The sequence below is a fragment of the Bicyclus anynana genome, chromosome 17, assembly GCF_947172395.1.
Source record: "Bicyclus anynana chromosome 17, ilBicAnyn1.1, whole genome shotgun sequence".
In the NCBI taxonomy this organism is placed as follows: Eukaryota; Metazoa; Arthropoda; class Insecta; order Lepidoptera; family Nymphalidae; genus Bicyclus; species Bicyclus anynana.
Window position 1 is genome coordinate 7,225,044 of NC_069099.1, and position 22,518 is coordinate 7,247,561.

At 36.9% G+C, this 22,518-nt stretch overlaps 1 protein-coding gene across 13 annotated transcripts in view; it reads left to right on the forward strand.

Moving 5' to 3' along the window:
- LOC112055421 (casein kinase I) overlaps positions 1 to 22,518 on the forward strand; it is an 82,363-nt gene that overhangs the window by 25,986 nt on the left and 33,859 nt on the right. For all 13 annotated transcript variants that reach the window (XM_052886623.1, XM_052886626.1, XM_052886618.1 and 10 more), the window contains 3 exons: positions 11,415 to 11,525; positions 16,720 to 16,883; positions 19,364 to 19,478. In XM_052886623.1, the coding sequence (XP_052742583.1) occupies positions 11,415 to 11,525; positions 16,720 to 16,883; positions 19,364 to 19,478 (390 nt within the window). The remainder of the gene's footprint in view (positions 1 to 11,414; positions 11,526 to 16,719; positions 16,884 to 19,363; positions 19,479 to 22,518) is intronic.

The following is a 22,518-nucleotide window of genomic DNA, read 5'->3' on the forward strand; positions in this document are numbered from 1 at the left end:
ACCTGATGGTAAGTGATGATGCAGTCTAAGATGGAAGCGGGCTAACTTGTCAAGGAGAAGGATGAAAATCCACACCCCTTTCGGTTTCTACACGGCATCGTACCGGAACGCTAAATCGCTTGGCGGTACGTCTTTGCCGGTAGGGTGGTAACTAGCCACGGCCGAAGCCTCCCACCAGCCAGACTTGGACAATTTAAGAAAATCTCAATCTGCCCAGCCGGGGATCGAACCCAGGACCTCCGTCTTGTAAATCCACTGCGCATACCACTGCGCCACGGAGACCGTCAATAATAAACTAAAAATCAAATCTTACCTTTTAACAAAATTAGTTTGGAAAACTCCGCTTATTTCGAAGGTACTCGTAGGTAATATTTTATTTCCACATCGACTTAGCGTCGTCGTTCGTTTTATTTACTTTTTCGTATAATAAGTAGTGGCTGTGATGTATTCGGACGTATTTAGGTGACCGGGTTTGGTTTGGACTGCACACTCAAAGGAAGTGTGTTCCTTAGCCGTTTAAGTTTTTTTTTCTTTTTCTTTAAATTTATATGATGTGTTGAAAACGTAGTGAAGTTGAATTTCGTTGTAATCATGCTTATACTTTTATTAGCATGTCTATTATAATGTGTTAGCAAAGTTGTGTTATTGACGTCTTTAAATTACTTATTAGAACTGGCAATTAATGCGATTCGTTTTAGGAATTTTTAAATTCATAATTTTCTTAATATTTTTTTAGCTTGTGGTATTTATTTTAATATTAAAAAGGGGTAAAGTTTGTGTTTTGTAGAGGGTACTCTCGGGATCTACCGAGTCGATTTTAACTATGCGGGTGTAACGGCGGGGCGTTGGCTAGTACTTAATAAATCAAATATAATACCATTTATGAAATAAAATTGTATTAATTATTGTGAAATTTCATTATATCAACTAGATTAGATTGTCAATTACATATAACCTACTTCAAAACAGGAGGTTCTTGATTCGCTTGTGGCCATTTTTAGGTGTTTTAGATTTATCAGTTTTTGATTTGTTGGTTTTTACTGGCATTTGTGTTCATTGCGTTTGTTCGCCTTTGTCCGTTTTATTCAAATTAAATTTTTGTTTATCATCTAGCAAGTCCGTAGCCTGGTAACAAACAAAACAAATGTTTTTGGTACCTATTTGTTTCTCGAAAGTAATTTGAATATTTCCACGCATGATAATGATAATAATTATTTATTTCCATAGCAGTCATTCAACCTTTGTTAAATAACAAAAAGCGAACAATAATGAGGAAAATTAATTTCGATCAAAAAGTTAATTATTATGTAAATTTTCAACAAACTTTTCTTAACACAATTAGGCTTCTATGTTGACACGTTATATGTATGCCTGTAAACAATATAAAATACTCGGCTATGGGTATGCTATTTTATCTATTACCCAAGCTAGTGTTGCCAGGTGTGTGTGTGAATAAAGCCGGACATAGTTAGGTTTATCTATTCCGTTTCCGGTCAAAATAAACAATGTCCGTCTTGTCCGTCTTTTGTTGGCTTTACATTTAGCAAACGAGCGAACGAGGAGTGTGTGTGGAAACAAAATTTAAGGATAATAATCATGAATTCTTGATTTTACATGAAAAAATTGTCGTAGGTACCTATTAAAACTGATGTAGGTACACAAAATTCACAATAATGTAGGCTGTCTGCTTTTTTACCCTAATGTCAGGCCAAACTGACTGGACTGTCCGGCTTTTAATTCCAGCGACCTGGCAGCCCTAAGCCTAGCTCACTCGTACCTTTGTGTGCCAGTATAGAGTACTGGCACATAAAGGTACGAGTTCCTAGCCGATTGCCGACAGCAGTAGAGGCGTTTCTATGTATTTCTTTGAAATAACTTCCGTGGCAACTAGCGACACGTTTTCTGGGCGGTATTTCACAGAAATACATAGAAACCAGTAATGCAACATGTCACTGGCTGCGACTGTCTGTTGTAAGCAAAAAACTAGTACTTTTTTATGGGTTTTATTAAATATGAACATTATTTCCATTCCCCTCCAAGCAGTCGGAAAAGATTGTATTAGCAGTGGGTACTAGGTACAATAGTACCTACAGCGGTAGGTGATCAAACCACGATCTCTCGGTGATAAACATTACCTCTTTATCTTTGATCTATTGAGACTTGACGCTAAAGGGTCTCGCGGTCGCCAAGAAGTACTTCTCTGAGTGACCATGTAAAGAACCGAATGCTAGCTTTAGACACCTATATTGAGACTATAGGTTGAAGTCTGACGGAGTGTATAACCCGCTTAGGGCTGCCAATTTTCAAAATTGCAGTGTTTATGTTATTTCACGGGGGTGTCAGGACTTAGGAGTATCTGTCGCAGCCCATCGGTTATGTTTCTATGAACAAAGGTTCCGAGTTGACACCCATAGAGGGATTTCTGTTCCCTCGACACGACTCGACTTTGTGCTTTTGCGCTCGTCCAAATGCCCATTAAGATGTCTTACAATGACCCAAACTATGTCCGCAAAAAGGTGGATTAAGCTTTCGTAGCATTTTTAGCCCCATTACACTTTACATTTTTTAGCGATGTACAAATTACCGTGAATACAAATTTAAATATAAAGGACTTTCCTACAAACATTCAATTCAACCCCTGTTTCACTCCCTTGAAGCTCTATAAGAATCACAGACAGACAGACTTACTTTCGCATTTATAATATTAGTATAGAATATAACTGTTAATAAAAAAAGATTAGTCTATACTATAAAACTTTTTTATAATTTCTGTATGGTATAGAAATTGTAATGAAAGTACGTAGTGTTATGATTTCGCACGATTAAAATTTTTCCACGTATCTATTCTGTTGTTCGATGCAAATTGGACGCGATGCGGTTCGATCTATTTCCGCGCGAATGTTTTATGCACAGACAACTACTCCGCCGGTACCTGCTTTATTGTCATCAGACATGCCAACTTGTGAATGTATGGAACAGCGTTGCCAATTTGGGGGGAACTCCCCAAATTGTGGAGAATTTTTACCTCACCTTTGGACCTTTTGTAGGGATTAATTTTTAATTTTGCAACCGTCTATTCTTCTACTATATAAAAATAAGTCGGGTTTTCCTTCCTGACGCTATAACTCCAGAACGCACGAACCGATTTCCACGGTTTTGCATTCGTTGGAAAGGTCTCGGGCTCCGTGAGGTTTATAGCAAAAAAAATCAGCAAAAATTTGAACGTAGGGTAGGGGTAAGATAGGGTAGGGGTAGGTTAGGGGTAAGGTAGGGTAGTGGTAGGGTAAGGGTAGGGTAGGGGTAGGGTAAAGGTAGGGTAGGGGTAGGTAGAGGTAGTTGAAAGTTTACATCGAGGTTCACGCGGACGAAGTCGCGGGCGTCCGCTAGTCTATTTATGATATGAAAAGTATACTCAATAAAATCATGGTGATTGTCATTTCGGAAAAGGCTAATAAATATAGATAAATAAAATACTGCATTAATTTTGCATATTTTCCTTTACTTTACAAGTTGTACTACAAGTACAAGTACAAGGGGAATTGGGTTATTCTTTTTTGGCCCAATTTTTGGGCATTTTGTGGGGAATTATGTAAATAGGTACAGGCAACGCTGCTATGGAACTTGGTTCATCGAGTTGTTCACGTCTGTTGTTGGCTCGTAAGATGGATGACCACGACACGGCAATTATTTTTTATTGTATTTTGTTGCGGTAATAGATAGAGTTTGAGGTCGTTGTAAAGTGAATAAACCTATCCAACTAATAATGTAAATGTGAAAGTGTATGTTTTGGCGTTACTCAGTCATGCAAAAAGGTACTGAATTTGAACAAAGATAGTTATGACATCCTCTTAAAACTTCGTTTTAGACCGATATACGGCTCACTGCTGAGCTCAGAATGAGAGGGGTTAGGCTAATTTGTGTTTGCCGAAGGTGTACTTGACACATGATTCAAGTTCTCATTCAAGTCTTGGATGTGATCACGTGATAGTGATAGGGTTGTTGTTACAAAAAAATTGTGTCACTCACACTCGTTAAAGATTCAGACTCCTGTTGGCCTAGCACGCGACAATGATATATCTGAAGATGCGGAAAAGATAGTCGATCAGTAGCGGTCGAACCAATATCTCTTTCGTCCCATAGCCATGAAAGAGATAGCGATCCTTCCGGCGCCTCTATTGGTTTACATTTGTCTATTACTGTTCACGATTGAGGTCGCCTTATAATTTGGGTATTAATTACACTGTAATCAACGTGTTTCTTGTTATTTATAATTATTCTCGAGCCTTAACTATTGGGTAATGTTCTATCTAGAATTCTGTTAGTCTGAACTAACACTAACACGAATTTGATTTTTTTCTGGTTTTTGTTTCTCTTAAATAGACTCCGAAACTATTCATCATCATCATCATATCAGCCGATGGACGTCCACTGCAGGACATAGGCCTTTTGTAGGGACTTCCAAACATCACGATACTGAGCCGCCTGCATCCAGCGAATCCCTACGACTCGCTTGATGTCGTCAGTCCACCTGGTGGGGGGTCGGCCAACACTGCGCTTACTAGTGCGGGGTCGCCATTCCGAAACTATTGGACCGATTTTAAAAAATTCTTTTATCAATCGAGAGCTTACCATCTAGCACGATAGTTGTTACAAAAGAATGGGGATGATGACTAGGTTTGAATATATTGATTTTTATGATACATTCGGGTAAATAGGGTCAATGTTAACTAATTTATACATAAAAAGCAAAGATTGTCTAGATATTTGCAAAATAAATGAGATTATAAAATTTCAAAAACTATTAAAAATATTTTATCGTAATTAGATGAAAATTCATACAGTTTTAGCTTCCTTACATTAAATGTGACATTTTTTATTATATGAACTATAAGCATAAACGCACAAATAACAAAGATATTAGTAATTTTGTTTGTACGCGCATACAAATCTAACTATCATTACATTGCCTATGACGTCACTATTTCGAGCCATTTTGTATGGGGCGTTTTTCAGGGATCCGCGGCAGCGCCGCAAATCTGACTCTTTAAATCCCTGTAGCTCCGAAAGTAATGATCGTAGATACCCTGTTCCTTTTACAAAATTGCTTTACTATTAGTATACTATTAATTTATATACAATTTAAAAAACTGTCATCATCCCTATTGTGTCACTCTCTCGGTACGTATTCAGACTCCTGAACGATATAATTAGGTTGTCCTTTCTCCTCGAAGCGATTGAGGTCGCGTTGTAATTTGGGTATTACACTGTAATCAACATTTTTCTGATTATTTGTATTCATTCGCGAGACTTTACTATAGGGTTATCTTTTCTGCAACTACACTCCCAATCTTTACGCTAACTTCAAGCGGAGGCGTCCCAAAAACGTCCTTTACGATCCAGACGATGACATGACGACCGACAATGCTTCCCGGGCAACACAACCACAAGCAACACAGCGTCTTCGCCGGCGAAGACGAGGTTCCCGATATCTTACGTCACCCGGACGTGGGTCTTCTAACTCACGATCTCGGGGACGTCCGGACTGATTCACTCAGGTCACGGTTACTCCCTCCCGATAGGCCATTTCAGCCGAGGTCCGAGTCTCATAGGAGACGCCCTTAGAGAGTCGTTCCGTCCTCTATCTTTATTTCAGCCTTCGGGTCTCATCAGGCGATGCTTCTGCGCTCGCCTTAACCCCCCCGTGACGCCGTAGTGGTCCCACATGGAGCCATCGGCACTTACTCAACCCGAAAAAAGAACTAAAAATTATATCGATTAATGAAAACACAAATGAGCGTGTTTGAAAGTTTTTACATAGGATGCAGAGCAAGTTATTTTCCTCTCTTACGAAACATGCATGCACCGCACGCATTGTCGTTATACCTCGAGTTGAGTTGACTAACAAGTTGAGTGTAAAAACAGCACATTCAAGATCGCGATTGTATAAAAAATTACTACGTAACGCTACTTTACATGACACTACACGCGCCAAGAGCGTTGGCGTATACTATAACTAGTATAGCTTGGCAAGTTCGTTGATGACACTCCCATGATATGCGGGCGACGGGGGGAAAGATTGCGCGGTTGTGAAATCGTGCATGCGGGGTAGTGAGGTGCATCAGTAGATGGTCTTTCATTCATCGCTACACACCCCCCGGCCCGCGTGGACTGTCGGGAGTGTTACGAACGAACTTGTCAAGCTTATAGTATAGATGTCCTATTTTAGACGACAGTTGTGCTTTGGTTGTAGCATAGAGGAATTAGCTACGAGTATGAAGATGCTTCGCACCCAAATTCACCAACATAATTGTCTGTCGTTTTTCGAGGGGGACGAGGTAAATTAACACCTAAAATATTTAACACCATTAAATATACTTTGTGTCCTTACACAAAACTATACATTTGACTCACAATACACATACGTGTAATTTTTACACAGATTAACGAGCACATCGCTTAGACTTGTTACACAGAATATTCGATTACTTGATCGATGTTTTGCTGTTCCGGCTGAAGAATCGATTCAAGCTATAAGTCATATTATAAGGTTCTATAGTCGCCATACTTTTTTGTTTGAGCAACATTCCAAACAAGCTATTTGAATGAGTCACGCTGTCTGCCGTGAACCCTTCCAGTATTTAGTAAAGGAGTTAGAGATGTATTAGAAAATTGACGTGATATTTTCTATCGTTGCTTAGTCTGTGTCTGTGATGACCAGACCTTTACATTATTATAATAATTTATGATTTTATAAAAGAGCAATGAAAGAGAGTTGAGTTTCTTGCCGGCTCTTCTCAGCAGAACCTGCCTTCCGAACTGCTCGTAGAGTCTTTACAAATAGTCAAACTTGACGTTTCGAAAATGCTAATAAATGTATTTTGGTTTATATGCTGACAAACTCTCAGCTTTTAAAAAAATGTAAAAGCTGAGTTTGTGACCGTGCTAGTAGTAGTAGTAGGTACTATAGGTAGACAAGAACGGAGTTTGGACAGTGATGGGCCTTAGGAGGTAGTTAAAAGCTTTATTTTATTATGTTTTCTACGGAATAATATAAGAAATCGTGTGTCAGGTAGCCTGAGAATTAGCTTAGTGTTTTAACGTTGTTATTCAAAGGCTTTCCACGAAGCTTAATGTATTGTGACTGAAGACGTGGATTATTCATAATATCCCAACGTTTAATTGATTGATTTTTGAAACCAGCTGGCCTATTCTAAGCTATTTTGGTCTTTATTATCAAGCTATTAAAATAAACATCAAATCAATTGACAAAATGTCATGTACATACTGTATGATATCCACTAGTAAGCACCGGATCAGATTTGTTACATCTAATATATAAACTCGTGTCACAGTTTTCGTTGCCATACTCCTCCGAAACGGCTTGACCGATTTTGATGAAATTTTTTGTGCTTATCCGGTATCTATGAGAATAGGTCAACATCTATTTTTTATACCCCTAAGGGTAGGGTAGGGGTAGGGTAGAGGTAGTTGAAAGTTTAAAGGTAGACGAAGTTTCGGGCGTCCGCTAGTATTAATAATAAATCTTTATTTATAATAAGCAATGCCAGGCAGTGTCATAGAATCTCAATTTCGTATATGTCAACTAGCATACGTCAAAAATAGTGAATTAGCATGCAGCTGGCTTCAAAAATCTAAGGTGATCAATGGTGATACAATGATGATGATGATGATGATGATGATGATGATGATGATACTTCGTAAGTAGTAAAGATTGTTACCGTAATCACCTATTTGTAGAAGCACTATTTTCATCATTTATAATATTAAGGTCTGGCCATCACAGGCACTCTCTCGGCTTTTTTTATTATAATTTATATGACAGCTTAAGTTTCAGTACATTCTCACACTGTGCTTTTTTATAGCGTTAAGAAGCGAAAGAAGTGACATACTGAAAACTTTAGACATTCCACAAACATAACGATTATGTTATAGTTTTATATTGTGTATAGTAATATAGAAACTAAAACCACAGAATTCGAATAGCTTGCTAACTATAAACCAATAAAAATAAACTAGCCATATTTACTTTAACAAAATAAGGTTTTGCCATAACTCTGCATAGCGGGTATAAAATAATCATCGTAATAAATCAAGTTAATAATATTGGTCAGTACATTTATATAGTCCTTATTGAGTTATTGTTCCTTTTAATTTATGATAAGATACAGAGTCCGTCGAGATCCGATAATGACGATCTTTGCTGCGAACGGTATCGTATATTTGAGTCATCTTGTGACGTCACAATGAAAGAAGTGGTTGTTTTAAATCAATGTTAAGTAGGATCTGTAGGCCTAACATGCGACTAACGACATGTCTTCATTCATTATCATCATTATCAACCCATATTCGGCTTGCACTGCTGAGCTCGAGTCTCCTCTCAGATTGAGAGGGGTTAGGCAAAATAGTCCAACACCCTGGCAAATTGCGGATTGGCAGACTACGACATGTCTTATTGAAGAGAAATAGACATATATCAACCAATAGGGACGCTACCTGAAATATCGCTATCATTGCGTTGAGACGAAATAGATGGGACTGGGTCGTCAGTCCCAGTCCCATCTATCTCGTCTCAACGCAATGATAGCGATATTTCAGGTAGCGTCGCTATTGGTTGATAACTCCGCCGCCATTGGCCGACATTTTTCTTTTCCTCTTCACGGGATAATACGTTCCTCTTCACGGGATAAAATGTCGTTGGTCGCATGCTAGACCTACTGGGGTCGATTCCACTATTTTACACTCGTCGAAGAACTTTTCGTCCTATTCGAATTTGAACTTAGTTTCTAAGTTGCCAAAATTAAAATTTCACTAACAACGAAGTTGCCATAGAAACAAATGTTGTCACACAGCTGTAACTTTACAGAATGCAGGCTGTTCGTTAAACGGTAAAAATATTTGCGCTGTAAAAGTTCTGGTGGCGCATATAGTAGGTTGAGAGTTTAAGACTTTATACAGAAGGGGCGAGAGTTTGATCCCGGGGATTTATCTTTATATTTGCGAAGTTATGTACGTTTTGCTTCAGTATTAAATATTAAAAAATATTACAATATCAAATACGTAAATTGTAAGGAACCAAAATATGAATAATAAATAGAACTATCAGCGGCTCCGCTTCCGGAGCTATGTTTTAGTCTTTATTTCTTGAGACCGGACGTAATGTACAAAAAAATTGTGTGAAAGAAAAAGCCCTTATAAAAATAAATCGGGTTATTTAGTTCATCGTCCAATGTCATGAAGTAAACAGTTTGTTTAGAAAGCATCAGTTTAACGACTTGTGTTCCCACTTAATAAGTGTACAGAAAAGCCATGTCAGTCAGTGTTAATAACGGGCCATCTGTTGTAGCCTATCTTTGTGCGCATGGTGTGGATAACGCTTTTATGATGCCAGCACCAAATTCAACTGTAGACACCATAAAGCAACGCGCCCGAACCCCTCAGTGGGGAGACGCTGACGCATTGCTCTTTGTCAAAGTACTGGACCATTGGTCCCTTAAAATATTCCCCTGTAGGTGAATCATCCTTTGTAGGGCTCAATAGCTAAAGTTCAGAATATGAAATATTTAAATATAAACATAATAATGAGTAGTAGTTTTTTTTTTTCTTTCGTCGTATAGAGTGTTGTTTTCTTTAGTTCAATAACAACCTTTCTCTGCCGGCATTACTTTATTCCTGTTCAAGTGTACTTTATTTCTGTTTTAATAAAAACGTAACTTTTATTCTCAACTATCTATTAAGATTTTGTTGTTACGTTAATCGCTAAGAGAGTTTAAAATGTCGTAGTATTGAGAATTGTGCGTAGTCTGTTTCATCAATGTTAAGTTAGTGATTGGCTGCGAAGTCACTTGTTAGTATTAGATCAACCCTTCAATCACGTTGAGTTGGAAATTCCACTTTCTTGAAAAGCAAGTTTTTTAAAACTATATCCGATGCTGGTTTTTACGTGTTATCGTATGACGATATCTTTGAGAAAAAAGATGATTAGTTATTAAACTAGTTGAAAAGGACTCTTCTTAGTGTGCATTAATTGCCTTACGCCAACGATGCTTGGATTTGTTCCGTTCAGAAATTAATTGGTGTCTAATCTGTTTAACGCTAGAATTTTTACACGTCACAGGTAACGTTTTACGTGTTAATGAAAGCTCTATGTCACCTTTTAGATGTGTTGCTTACTGGAAGGCGGTAGGCACTTTACAAATGATAATGAATTTTCTCTAAATGCGCGCACGCCGCTTGCGTCACACCTAAATCTTATTAGATTTGTTGTTTTATACGAATGTTGCTAACATCGACACGGCTAAACCGTCTGTTTTCCTGGAATATCCTGGGCGGCTGTTGCGTAACGTACCTACTAACAGGTAACAAACTAGGTACTAGGTATACATTAATACTTGTTTCGTTTACGTTGTATTACATTAAGTCTTAACAAATAATACTTATTATCAAAAATTAAAGTGCGAAAATAATCAAAACACATTCCTAAATCGCGTAGGTACTCTTAATATATACAACAAGGAGACCTTATTTATAGTAAAGAGGTCTGTGCCCCAAAATTAGCGAATGATGAAGATGATGTTTAATCAATCTAAAGAAAGATGAAATTCGGCAGGGAGGTAGTTTATAATTGTAGATTTCCGCTATAGACTTAGCTACAGGGCTGGAATAAGGAGATCTAAGGGCGGACGAAGTTGCAGACGTCCACCATATACCAATAAATCGCTTGGTGGTGATAAAACTAACTATCGATACTTAATCCAAAAAATAAAACTATTTTTTCAAAGAAGTGCGTACCTCCTTCAAGTGTAGTAAAATGTTGAAGCTGACATACATTACTGGTCAAATTGAAGTCTTTCCTTTCTGAAGAACACTTAAATGTGTACAAAAAGTCACGACGACAAAAAATCAACAACCTACTACCAAACCAACTAAAAGAGTGCTTTTAAAAACCAACACCCTTTTCAATTACGAGGGACGGGAGTTAAGCAGGCTATTAATTGCACGTGATGTGGTGTTGAGTGTTGACACTTATACGGAGAAACGAGTTAAAAATCTCACAGTGGAGCCGAATCTAGTGTACATTCCACTAATAAGGTTGTAGATAAATGACGTCATCGATCTGATTTAACTTTTTTTTATAGTCTACAAAGTCTCATTAAGCCACACTGTTATAATTGTAATTTTTATTAATAATTTGTAAAATGTATAATTGTAATTCTCCCATAATCATTCTTCATTTCATAAATGGGCGTATCTCGGTAAACTGGGCAACTCGTTCAATCAAGATTTTATAATAAATATCTTTGTCCTCAACGATGAGTTAGGCTTAATGTAAGGTCACAGGTCGGTATTTTATATCACAACATTACAATATTAATTTGTGTTATTTTTGTTCACAGGAAAAAATCTCTACAACAATGAACACGTAGCGATTAAGATGGAGCCTATGAAATCCAAGGCTCCACAATTACATCTAGAATATCGATTTTACAAACTATTAGGAACGCACGGTGAGTGTTATAACATTAAATCAGCTAAATATAAGTTTTATTACAAAATATCCGAAAGGGTTTCTCATTTAGAGAATCCGAAACGGGCATAGCTTGAATTTTACCTTACAAATATAACCCATTTGCATGTGGGTAGGTAGCTACTCCAACCTTTTTTATGTCGGAAATTTTCCCGGTCGATAAAATTACCATTTCATTTAACTACACAACAAAACATTTCTTCTTTTGGTAAAATTCAAGTGTATGAAAATTGCGTTGAAGAAGTTTTTGTTGATCACATATATACCTGTTTCGAAACGTGAAAACCGATAATAGTACTCGAAACTAAACGGTTCTAGCCACTCATCATCCAATAATTCGATGTGCATGACATCATGCAACACACGATCAGTTGTGTCGGATGTCCTGTAACTAGCGCTGAAGGTATGTGGACTTATTGGACGGTGTGTGGGTAGCATTATATTGTATATTAATTGAGTAATTATAATATTTCTCCTTCGTCTGTTGCACATGTTTGATTAGAAGGCAAAAGGGAACTATTAATTGGCAACTAGAAAGCACTTTGTTTTATCGTTTTAAATTGAAATATATAAATTATGTTACCCGGAAACCACACATTTATAGCGTTCTTCATAAATGTTTTTAAACGAACTTCGAGAGAGATCGGATGTTGTTTTGGGATTATTTCTACTAACACGATTCGGTCCGCTATAAATTTAACACTTCATCAGTCGCGATAGTCCAAATGATGCCATTCATTGTACCCTAGAACCAGTTTAATTCAATTAGGTATATCGACTGTATATTTTGTTAGCGCTGTACAGTAATCTTAGGACTCCCTCACACGGGTCACCGGCCACAACCACAAGACGCCGCTACCGGCATACTTCCTGTAGTTTTCATACATTTTATACGGACTCGCCGCACACGGTTGACGCCGGTGGCCGCCATACGCTACAATGGTCGCTGCTCGCTTCTTGTGGCCCGCACTGGCCACTAAGCGCCACACGCCACTCGCGCGATTATGATACTGCATGTATGGGTTAAAAAAGTACCACCACGACCACCGGCCACAAGTGGCTGTCGCGCGCTTCAGCTACTTTTGTAGGCCCTTCTTGCTTTTTGTAGCGGCGGCGGCTTTGATGTTTAGTATTAAAATACAATAAGTTAACTCAAACAACTTTCGTTATGTACGTTATGACTAACGATTAGATAAAATATTTCCCTTATAAAACAAAATAGATGTTAATGATCTATTTTGAAAATATATATTTAAGTATGCCATGCATAAGTACAATATAAAATTACTATACTATGTGTGCCTATGCCCTGTGTTCATAGGGTATTCTTTTTACACACGGTAAATTTTCAATACATAAGGAATCTTAGTCATTTCATTAATACGTGTAACGCCACGAAAGTACTGCTCGTGTTTTTGATGGTTAAGTTTATTTTTAGATATTTCTTTACAGCAATAAAAAATACATACTTGACACAGTAGTGATGCAAACGTAAAAGAAATATGCAAAAAGCAATTTTTAGATGATTAATAATAATACAAAGTAGAAACTATGACGGTAAATAATAATTATTCATGATTATTATTAAAACTTAATATTGTTAAAACTTAAAAAGTGTAAATGATTTTTTTTGTAATGAAGTTGTATACAAAATTCTCTATAATTTAACGGTTTGTGTATTTAAGCGTACTCGCAATATCGTCATTGTTTACAAGATGAAACTACCTGTGTACACTTCAAAAGAGATTTCATAAGAACGTTACATTTTTTGCTTTTGCTTCATTCGCACGAGAGTTAAAAAACCCAGCGTTAGCGCTTTTATTAACGTTCTTAATTTAATTCATGGTCTATTTCCAACGCCCAAAATTTAAAATGCAACACTGCTCGATAAAAAAGCTTCGTGTTTTAAAAACACTATCGTGTGAACATATAGTTGGGAATGCATTTGTTGTATGTGAACGTTTTTTTAACGTCTGTTAAAAAAGCTCTCGTGCGAATGATCCTTAATACTCGTATTGGTGCATGAGCACTTAATCAAAAACTTCACTAATATAACTAGCGACCTTCGCCGGCTTTGTATGCTTGCAATATGATGAAGATGTGAATTTTGTGAACTGCCCTCTTTAAATAAAGGAATTAGATACGACCAATAATCCCCTAGAATAAGTTCTAAAATATTGGAGACTATTCACAGTTTGTATGAAAATAGTCAACTGAACGAAGATCGAACTCGTGACCTATCAGCCCTTTATCCTTATCCGTAGAGTTATTGGATAGAAAATGCTCTTTTGTGAAACCTGTGTGATCATGTTCCATTAAAAATTGCATTCAAAAAGTGCAAAAGTCTCTCGTAGGGTATAAATTTTAGTTGTGTAAAAATAAAAATCATTTACTGAGTCAAAATTACTACACAATCTGTGAGAAAGGCTCTTGGAGGCGATACGAGCATCAAATCAGCTTCAACCTTCACACAGGAAATAAAAGAAATATTATATCAACGAGTATATTAGCAGATCCTGCCTTCCGAACTGGTAGTAGAGTCACTAGTTTTAAGTGTTTGCAGACTAAGCTAGTTAAAATAAATTAACTTTTACTTCCATTTCAAATATACATACATGCTCTCTCTGTGATTAAAGTTTCACTCGAAGTTTCAGTTTAAAATAACCCAGTTCACTCAAAAGGGTTGAACAGTTATCATTGTGTGGTAAAAATGTACTAATTGCGCCGGGTTACGTACACGGAATTAGTTCACGGATGATGACTTAACAAGTGCCTTGTAGTGTAATCTTGAGTTGTTAATTATAGTTCGTTAAAGTTTAAAGCGGTGCGGCCTATTCAGATGCGATATGACAGGTAGCGTAGATACGGAGGGACGGAAATGTCTTTATGTGCATTCATTTCACTTATATCTGTATTCTGTAACTACAGCAAGAAATGTCGAATGGTGTCAATTCGAGCGTCGTTTTGAAGCCTTTGTAGCTAACTACGGTTAGGTTAGGTTAGGTTTTGAATCTTAAGCCATATTCCATGTACATTGTTTACCAACAAACAAAATTGAAAATGAGGGTATAAATATAGTCATTTCACACCTAATACTAATTATTATAATTAACTTGTTCTTAAATTAATGAAAATAAAGTTGATTTATAAGCTCTAAATAATTTGATATAGTTGATATATTTGGAATTACATTTTATAAAAAAAGCAATACATACTTTAAAATAAATAAGTTATGAAATGACAGGCGTTTTCTACCTTCATTTCTAATTTGTTTGTTGGTAAACAGTACACATCGAGTATGGCTTTAGTATAGAAATCTACAGTCCGATGAGACTTCTAATACCATCATATTCAGCAGTAGTCTTCGCTTAGTCGGTGGAGTTGCCGGAAACAAAATCAAGTCAAAACAGAATAAATTGGTGTTGTGGATATCTGCCTCGTGTTTGTTTTACCAAGTTGCTTATTAATATCACATCACCTTCACGTCATGAATCTTATTTGTGACGGCATAAATATTATTTTGTACAAAATCAATGTCTTAAAGTGAATTCCTCCACAGTCGTATAATTTGAATCAAAGAACAATTTGACGTGATCAAAATTATACTACTGAAAGGGATCATTTCCATTCTTAATTAAAAATATTTTAAGGAATCTTGTCTGGCCTAATTAATTAAGGTAGGCGTATAGATCTACCTTGTTAAAACAAAGACCCTTTTTTGGGCTACATAATATTTCAAGTCTAAATTAAAATATTAAGTAAATCGTTAAAGGTTCAAGGACTATTAGATCAGTTTAAGTTTATTAAGACTAAATTAAAATTTGTCTACTGTTTGTTCTCAAAAGGTCTGAACTTTTGATTTAATTTTGAATACTAGTGAATTTACGCCATTCGTGTTAATACGATGTACATAAAACAGAATGAAATTGACAAGTCTAAAAGTATGGCCTCATTTTGAAAGCTCTTTGTTTAAAAGGATTGCACTACATTCAGAGCTGTCAATTTAGTTTACTTACGTATTTGTGTACAAGCGCAATTTCGCACTGTAACTGTAGGCGTATTTGTATGTAGTCTGTATTTATTTTACTAAGGCGCACCCGTAATAGATGACCTAGTTCTTGATATTTACAAAGTAACCGTTACATAGAGGGGATCCCTAAAGTGTACTACTTGGGGACGTGTGGTGGCCGCTACAACGCCATGGTCTTGGAGTTGCTAGGACCCTCTTTAGAGGACCTATTCGTGCACTGCGGACGGAGGTTCAGACTCAAGACGGTCCTTATGATCGCTATGCAGTTAGTAAGTGATCGTATACTCGATACGCAAGAGGTTTACACGCGCAGTTTAGTTCATGACGTTTATTGACATGACTCATATTGAGATAGGTCACAGGCATTTGTTTCAATCCTACGTGATTTAAAAAACTGCCTTTATACCTCCTATTGGTATATTCCATTTATCAATAATACCATTCGATCAAATCATGGACCAAACTGTATGTGTAACCTCAGTTTAAGTAGATAGGTGATTGTTCCTACACACAACACCACAACCGATATTGAATGCTAAATTGCGGTTTTCTTATCGTGCGACGGGCGACTGCCGTGGTCATGTCGTTGTTTAGGCCTTTCCCCTCAGAGTATTGCTCTCAATTGTTTACCTGATTGGCCATAATGTAACGTTCACTATGATAACAAAAAGCCTTGTAAAAATGGTGCAGAGAATCGTATTTTAGTATTTAATATCGGCTTTACTGTTGTGTCAAAATGGTGCGAGCGAGAGCAATGCTCTGTAACACTGGCTCGCTTTCTGTCGCGAGTCGTGCCAATCAAAGTTGACTTTGCTATGTTTTTCTATTCAAGCAGTCAATAACCATTATGAGATGACACCAAAGACTTAAAAGTTAACGAAGCTCCTTAACTTCACATGTTATTTATCAATATTTTATGGCGAATCAGAGAATCCTGTGTATATCTGCTAAATATAACTCATAATTTTAGCTCTAATTTAAGGCTGTGAAGTAAAACTAATTCAAAGTAAAAGTTGACGCACATAGCAAAATTTTCTTTGATCCTGCCAATGTGTGTCCGCCGTGTGTGGTTTTATGTGAGTACTAAACTTTTATATTTTCCCTTTCCTTCTCTCCCCTGCCCTTATATCCCGTGAACTATTAGCTCCGTCGACAGCGGAAGGCATCCCCGAGGTGTATTACTTCGGGCCCTGCGGTAAATACAATGCGTTGGTCATGGAACTGCTGGGCCCGTCCCTAGAGGATCTGTTCGATCTGTGCGGCCGACGCTTCTCCTTAAAGACTGTTCTGATGATCGCTATGCAGCTGGTAAGTAAGAATAGTACTAATTGTAGAGGATCGGAATATAAGACGACCTTCACCGACCTGTCAACCGGATGTATGGGGTTCTTAGACTATAAACAAAACAAAGTCACCGACACAGTTCAACGAGTCGCGAAGATGATATGGGGTACATAGTTCGAAGAGCCTATAGGGTTCCAAGGTCGTGGAATGGCGACGTCGCACCGGAAAGCGTAGTGTTGGTTGACCCCTACTAGGTGGTCTGATGACATTAATCGAGTTACAAGGAGCCGCTAGATGCATGCGGCTCCAAACTGCCTAAAAATAATATATTCCTCCCTCCCTCCCCTAAGTTGGCAACTTCAATCAAAATTTCATGCGAAAATATTTTGACAAATTGTACCTATAGCATTGCATTGTACAGATTGAAGCATCTATCTATCTATCTTATAAACATGAAAATTCAAAAGATTTCAGGTTAAAGTAAACTATGTAACAATGCTGCGAGTTAGAAGTACCCCTCCTGCAACATTCTATGATCCGTAATAACACAAGTCGTTCAGATAGATACACGTAAAGTAAAGCGATTCTTATTACCCTGTGGTTCCCATAAAAATTCTTATTTAATATTTCGAGGTCCAAGGCCCGCGATGAATCACATTGAGCACTCAAAGATTACATTCATGTAAACAGTGCAAGTTTTCCAATGTTCTTTATTTAAGCCTTTTCTCTCCGTCGTTGTCCAAGGTCGACGTTCAGATAGTTCAAAGCGAATTTAGCGCTCTACAAATTCTCTCAAAAACTACCAAATATTTATAAATGCACTTGTATTACGTACCTATTCCTTTATTCTTCGCTTCTATTGAAACTTTGTTCTATGTAGCTATTACAATTTTGAAAGGTCTAGGTTGTACGAGTAGGTACTCTATATTACAATTTTTGAGAAAGGTCTAGGTTGTAGGTACTCTATAAACATGTTTAAGATCAGTGGTTAACTGTTACTGCTAAAGATAATGTGATCCAGAGTTCGATTTCTAAATCATTACAACTACAAAATATTATTTATTTATTCTAGGTTATTTTATTTCTCTTTCAAGGACTTAGCACTAACAGCTTGGAGTCAGAAAGTCGGCAGTACTAATATATAATTGGAGATTTAAATTTAATGAAATATAAGCAAGGCTAAAACTCAGTGATTATTGTCGGAGTATGCCAGTACTTTCGAATATGAAACCCTTAATCATAAGTTTGTTAATTCATGGGTTTGAATTATTATCGATTATGGACACCACCATTATCAACCCGTATTCGGCTCACTGCTGAGCTCGAGTCTCCTCTCAGAATAAGAAGGGTTAGGCCAATAGTCCACCACGCTGGCCCAATGCGGATTGGCAGACTTCACACACGCAGAGAATTGGGAAAATTCTCTTGTATGCAGGTTTCCTCACGATGTTTTCCTTCACCGTTTGAAACACGTGATATTTAATTACTTAAAATGCACACAACTGAAATGTTGGAGGTGCATGCCCCGGACCGGATTCGAACCCACACCCTCCGGAATCGGAGGCAGAGGTCATATCCACTGGGCTATCTCGGCTTATGGACAATCACTGTATTTTAAATTCTTAAGGCTCTATACATTTAAATTCTTTCGAAACTGAAAGTACTGTCGCCAATAATGTCAACGCAGACAACTAAAGGCACGTCCCTGAACGAATAGAGCCTTGACCCTCATGTCTGAATAGACCCTTAATACAACACTGTTATGTTTTTTATAAAGTTCGCAATATCATCATGTTTTTTCTAATAAAAATACGCTGATGGCTTAAGTCATTTACTTCAACATAATAATCTAGATCGGTATTTTAATATCTATGCGTTTTAAAATGTATAAATAAAGTCTCACTTTATCAAAAGTTTAGTGAACTCGGTTTTGCTGCAGGATTGTAAAAAATCAATAAAATTAACAATTAACTCGTACCCATTGTTAAGTTTACAATTTTTAAAGCATTTTTGAATAATAATATGAAAACCCCCCAAAACTTGTAACCAATTTTTATCAAACATGTCTAAGAACACACATAAGTTACCTCTAATAAAAAATAAAAAAATTGAAATCGCTACATCCGTTCGGGAGTGCCACAGACAAACTGACAGACAGACAGACAGACAGACACGTCAAACTAATAACACCCCTCTTAATGCGTCGGGGGTTAAAAAAACTTTTGGATAATGAATGGCTTAGTCAAGCTAACAGACACAAATATCTTACTTAGGTACTTACTTACTTAACTAGGTAAACTAATCTTCCATAGTACCAACTAGATAGACCGAGGACATCAAGCGTGTTGCAGGGAGCCGCTGGATGCTGGCGGCTCGAAACTGTTTAAAAATACAAGAAGCCTATGTCCAGCTGTGAACGTCCATCGGCTGATAATGATGATGATGAATCTTCATTATGTCCTTTCAATGCATACAATGAAAATTTGTCCAATTCTCTGTTTCAGCTACATCGCATCGAATATGTCCATACGAGACATCTAATATATCGGGACGTTAAGCCTGAAAATTTTTTAATAGGTAGAGCTACGAGTAAAAGGGACAAAATCATACACATCATTGGTGAGTTGGTCGTGTTTTATTTACTAATATAACAAAGGGATGTAGTTTCTTAGGTTTGTAGTAACATCACAAACTTTCTGGACCTTTCTGAATTTTCAAATTCTTCTTTGTCGCTGCGCTCTTGACAGAGCGGTCGTGGTCTTTATGACGTGTTGGAGGCAGATGTAATACGCCTCACGAGCATTCGCCACTTCGCCCTGTATGTAGTGAGTCGTGTACATTCATGCAAAGGACCGCCTACAGCAGATTTAATCTGGCCGGTCCATGGGTGACCTTCCACGTGGCCTAATTTTCAAATAGATTTTGAAAATTCTTTGGTCAATAGAAAGACATTTGAGAGTGTCTGGTTACATTTTATTGCTTTATTCCCATGGGAACTAAGCTGGTGAAACCGCGAGTCATCTACTAGAAGTATATTATATCATCTTTTAGCGTTATTGTTATATCTGCCGCAAAAGATTATACGAGCTGTGATTCGGTTTAAATGAAGAAATTCGGTCAGACTAAATACAAAATACATCTATACTAATATTATGAAGCTGAAGAGTTTGTTTGTTTGTTTGATTGAACGCGCTAATCTCAGGAACTACTGGTCCGATTTGAAAAACTCTTTCAGGGTTAGATAGTCCATTTATTGAGGAAGGCTATATATAGGCCGGGATAAAATATATATTTTATCCCGGTATTCCTACGGGAACGGAAACCACGCGGGTGAAACCGCGCGACGTCTACTAGAAAAAAATAAAACTAAACATTGTAAAGGTGGTCTTAATATTATTAAAGTGACATAGTAACCGGTGTAATTACAGTCACACGAGGCCTTAATTTATCTGTGCCTCAGTTGAATGAATACACAGAATAACCTACGTCCCTGTCCGTTGCCGGGACGCCCCCGCGTAATCTACTGCAGTAAACGCCCTAATAACGTTTGCTTCTTGTTTGTATAAAATCACACTGTTATATAAACCTGTCCCGCAGTTCTGTCCGCCACCTTGAATTAGCCGCGGCGGCTTTTCGCGAATCGATAGCCACTTGACCTTCGTAATCCCATTATGCACTGCAGACAATGTAGATAGGAAACCGTTACCACGTTGTCTGACTTTTTTTTTGGCTGATAATACTGTATCAGGCCATTTACTGTTATATTTAGATTATTTACTGACATACTAATGAAAATTAAATAAATGAAAAAAATATATAAAATAAGAAAAGTACTCGCGATTTAGCGTACCGGCACGTTTTTTACACGATGTCGTGTAAAAACCGAAAGGGGTGTGGATTTTCATCCTCTTCCTAACAAGTTCTCGTCCTCCATTAATAATGAAAGTGTGAGATACACTCGTGGTAAACAAATTAACCAAATAAGATGCGTAGTATCTATATTTAGTATCAAATTGCTACTTTATATTCAAGAAAACAAACGTGCTATTTTGTTTTCTTCACTTCTCTATATTAGCGCATTGCCTGTCTACATTCTTATTAATTTTATATGCCTTTCGAAATTACTCTGATTAATAACGGCCATTGCGCATACAAACAAGGATTCGCTGGATACAGACGGCTCAGGATCGTGATATTTGGAAGTCCGTACAAAAGGCCTATGTCTTGTAGTGGACGTCCATCGGGACATATGTCTTTCTTTCATCTCAAGATATTATGTCGTCATGCACGTCTTAGAGTTACCTTACGATGCGGATATATGAACGTCTATCTTTAGAACGACGCTTGCAAAGAAGCGAAAGAGAAAGAAAGAAAGAAAATACACTTGTACACCACAAAGAAATTACAATAAAAAAAATGTACTAAAACAGCACAATAGGCGACCTGTTAGATAAACCTGTCTGCTGCTGTCGCAATTTAACCGCATACTTCGATAATCTTAATTGTGTTATTCGTAATTTATGCACACTCCACGAACGATATGAGATACCACCACCACGTGGGAATAATACACCCAAACACAGCCAGAACTGTACAGCACTAAGATTTCATCAGATCATTTTCAACAATACCTTTGTGATAACACTATAATATCAACTGACGCAGTAAGGGCCATCGCAAACTGTTCAATTTCTGCCTGCAACCTAGTTTAGATAGATTCAATAAAGAAAAATGCAATACATGTGGTTATTGATAGTTGATACATCGTAAATAAAAAAAACAGCGAGAATACTTGATAACATTTTTAGATTACATTTTAGATTGATAGTCTCCATCAATAGTCAAACTTGATGTTTGAAAAGTGTCAATAAACTAAGCTTACTTGAAATAAATTAATTTGAATTAGAACAAATTAAAGTAAAACTATTTTTAGTAACTTTTGTATATATAATATTTTAGTCCTCAGAATTTAAATTGTATGCAAATCTCAAACACAGCAGAAAATATTTATTTCTACTTTTTCCCTCTGGTAAAGGCTTGCGAATATCTGCCATATTCGCCGCTATCACAAAACCCTCCTCTGAAGTTAAACAGTCAGAATATAATCCGATTTTTATAATCAAATACGACATGCGTACAGTTTATTTCAGAAGATAACAGATAAGAAAAAAATTGCATATACGCATATATTTATTTATTTATTTTATTTAAATATCTTTATTGCAACATATATATGGGCAACATACAAAATCTTAAATATAATATTATTTTATTGTGTTATTTCACACTTTAAATTAAAAAAATACATATAATTTAATTGTTTGCGCGGCACATTGTGATCAATGTGTGGCGAGGCTTAGTTTTGTTAGGTAACGTGCATTGCATACGGTAGGGTAATTTTATCTATGCTACTACGAGGTTTGCGGTTAAAATATCTTGGCAATACAATGAATATTGCCCTTATTTTTTACTTTATTTAATAGAATTATTTTTTTCGCGAGCAATTTCCGTTTAGTCCGACTCTCCTGCTTTATTGGTTGTATTAAAATCCAGTGTATATTCATTTTTCATGGTAGAACTGTGTAATTTTTTTTCAAATCGGTTTATTCGCTTGAGCTATTTCCTTTGCCTGCTAATAAACGTTTTCTTTTTGTCTTGC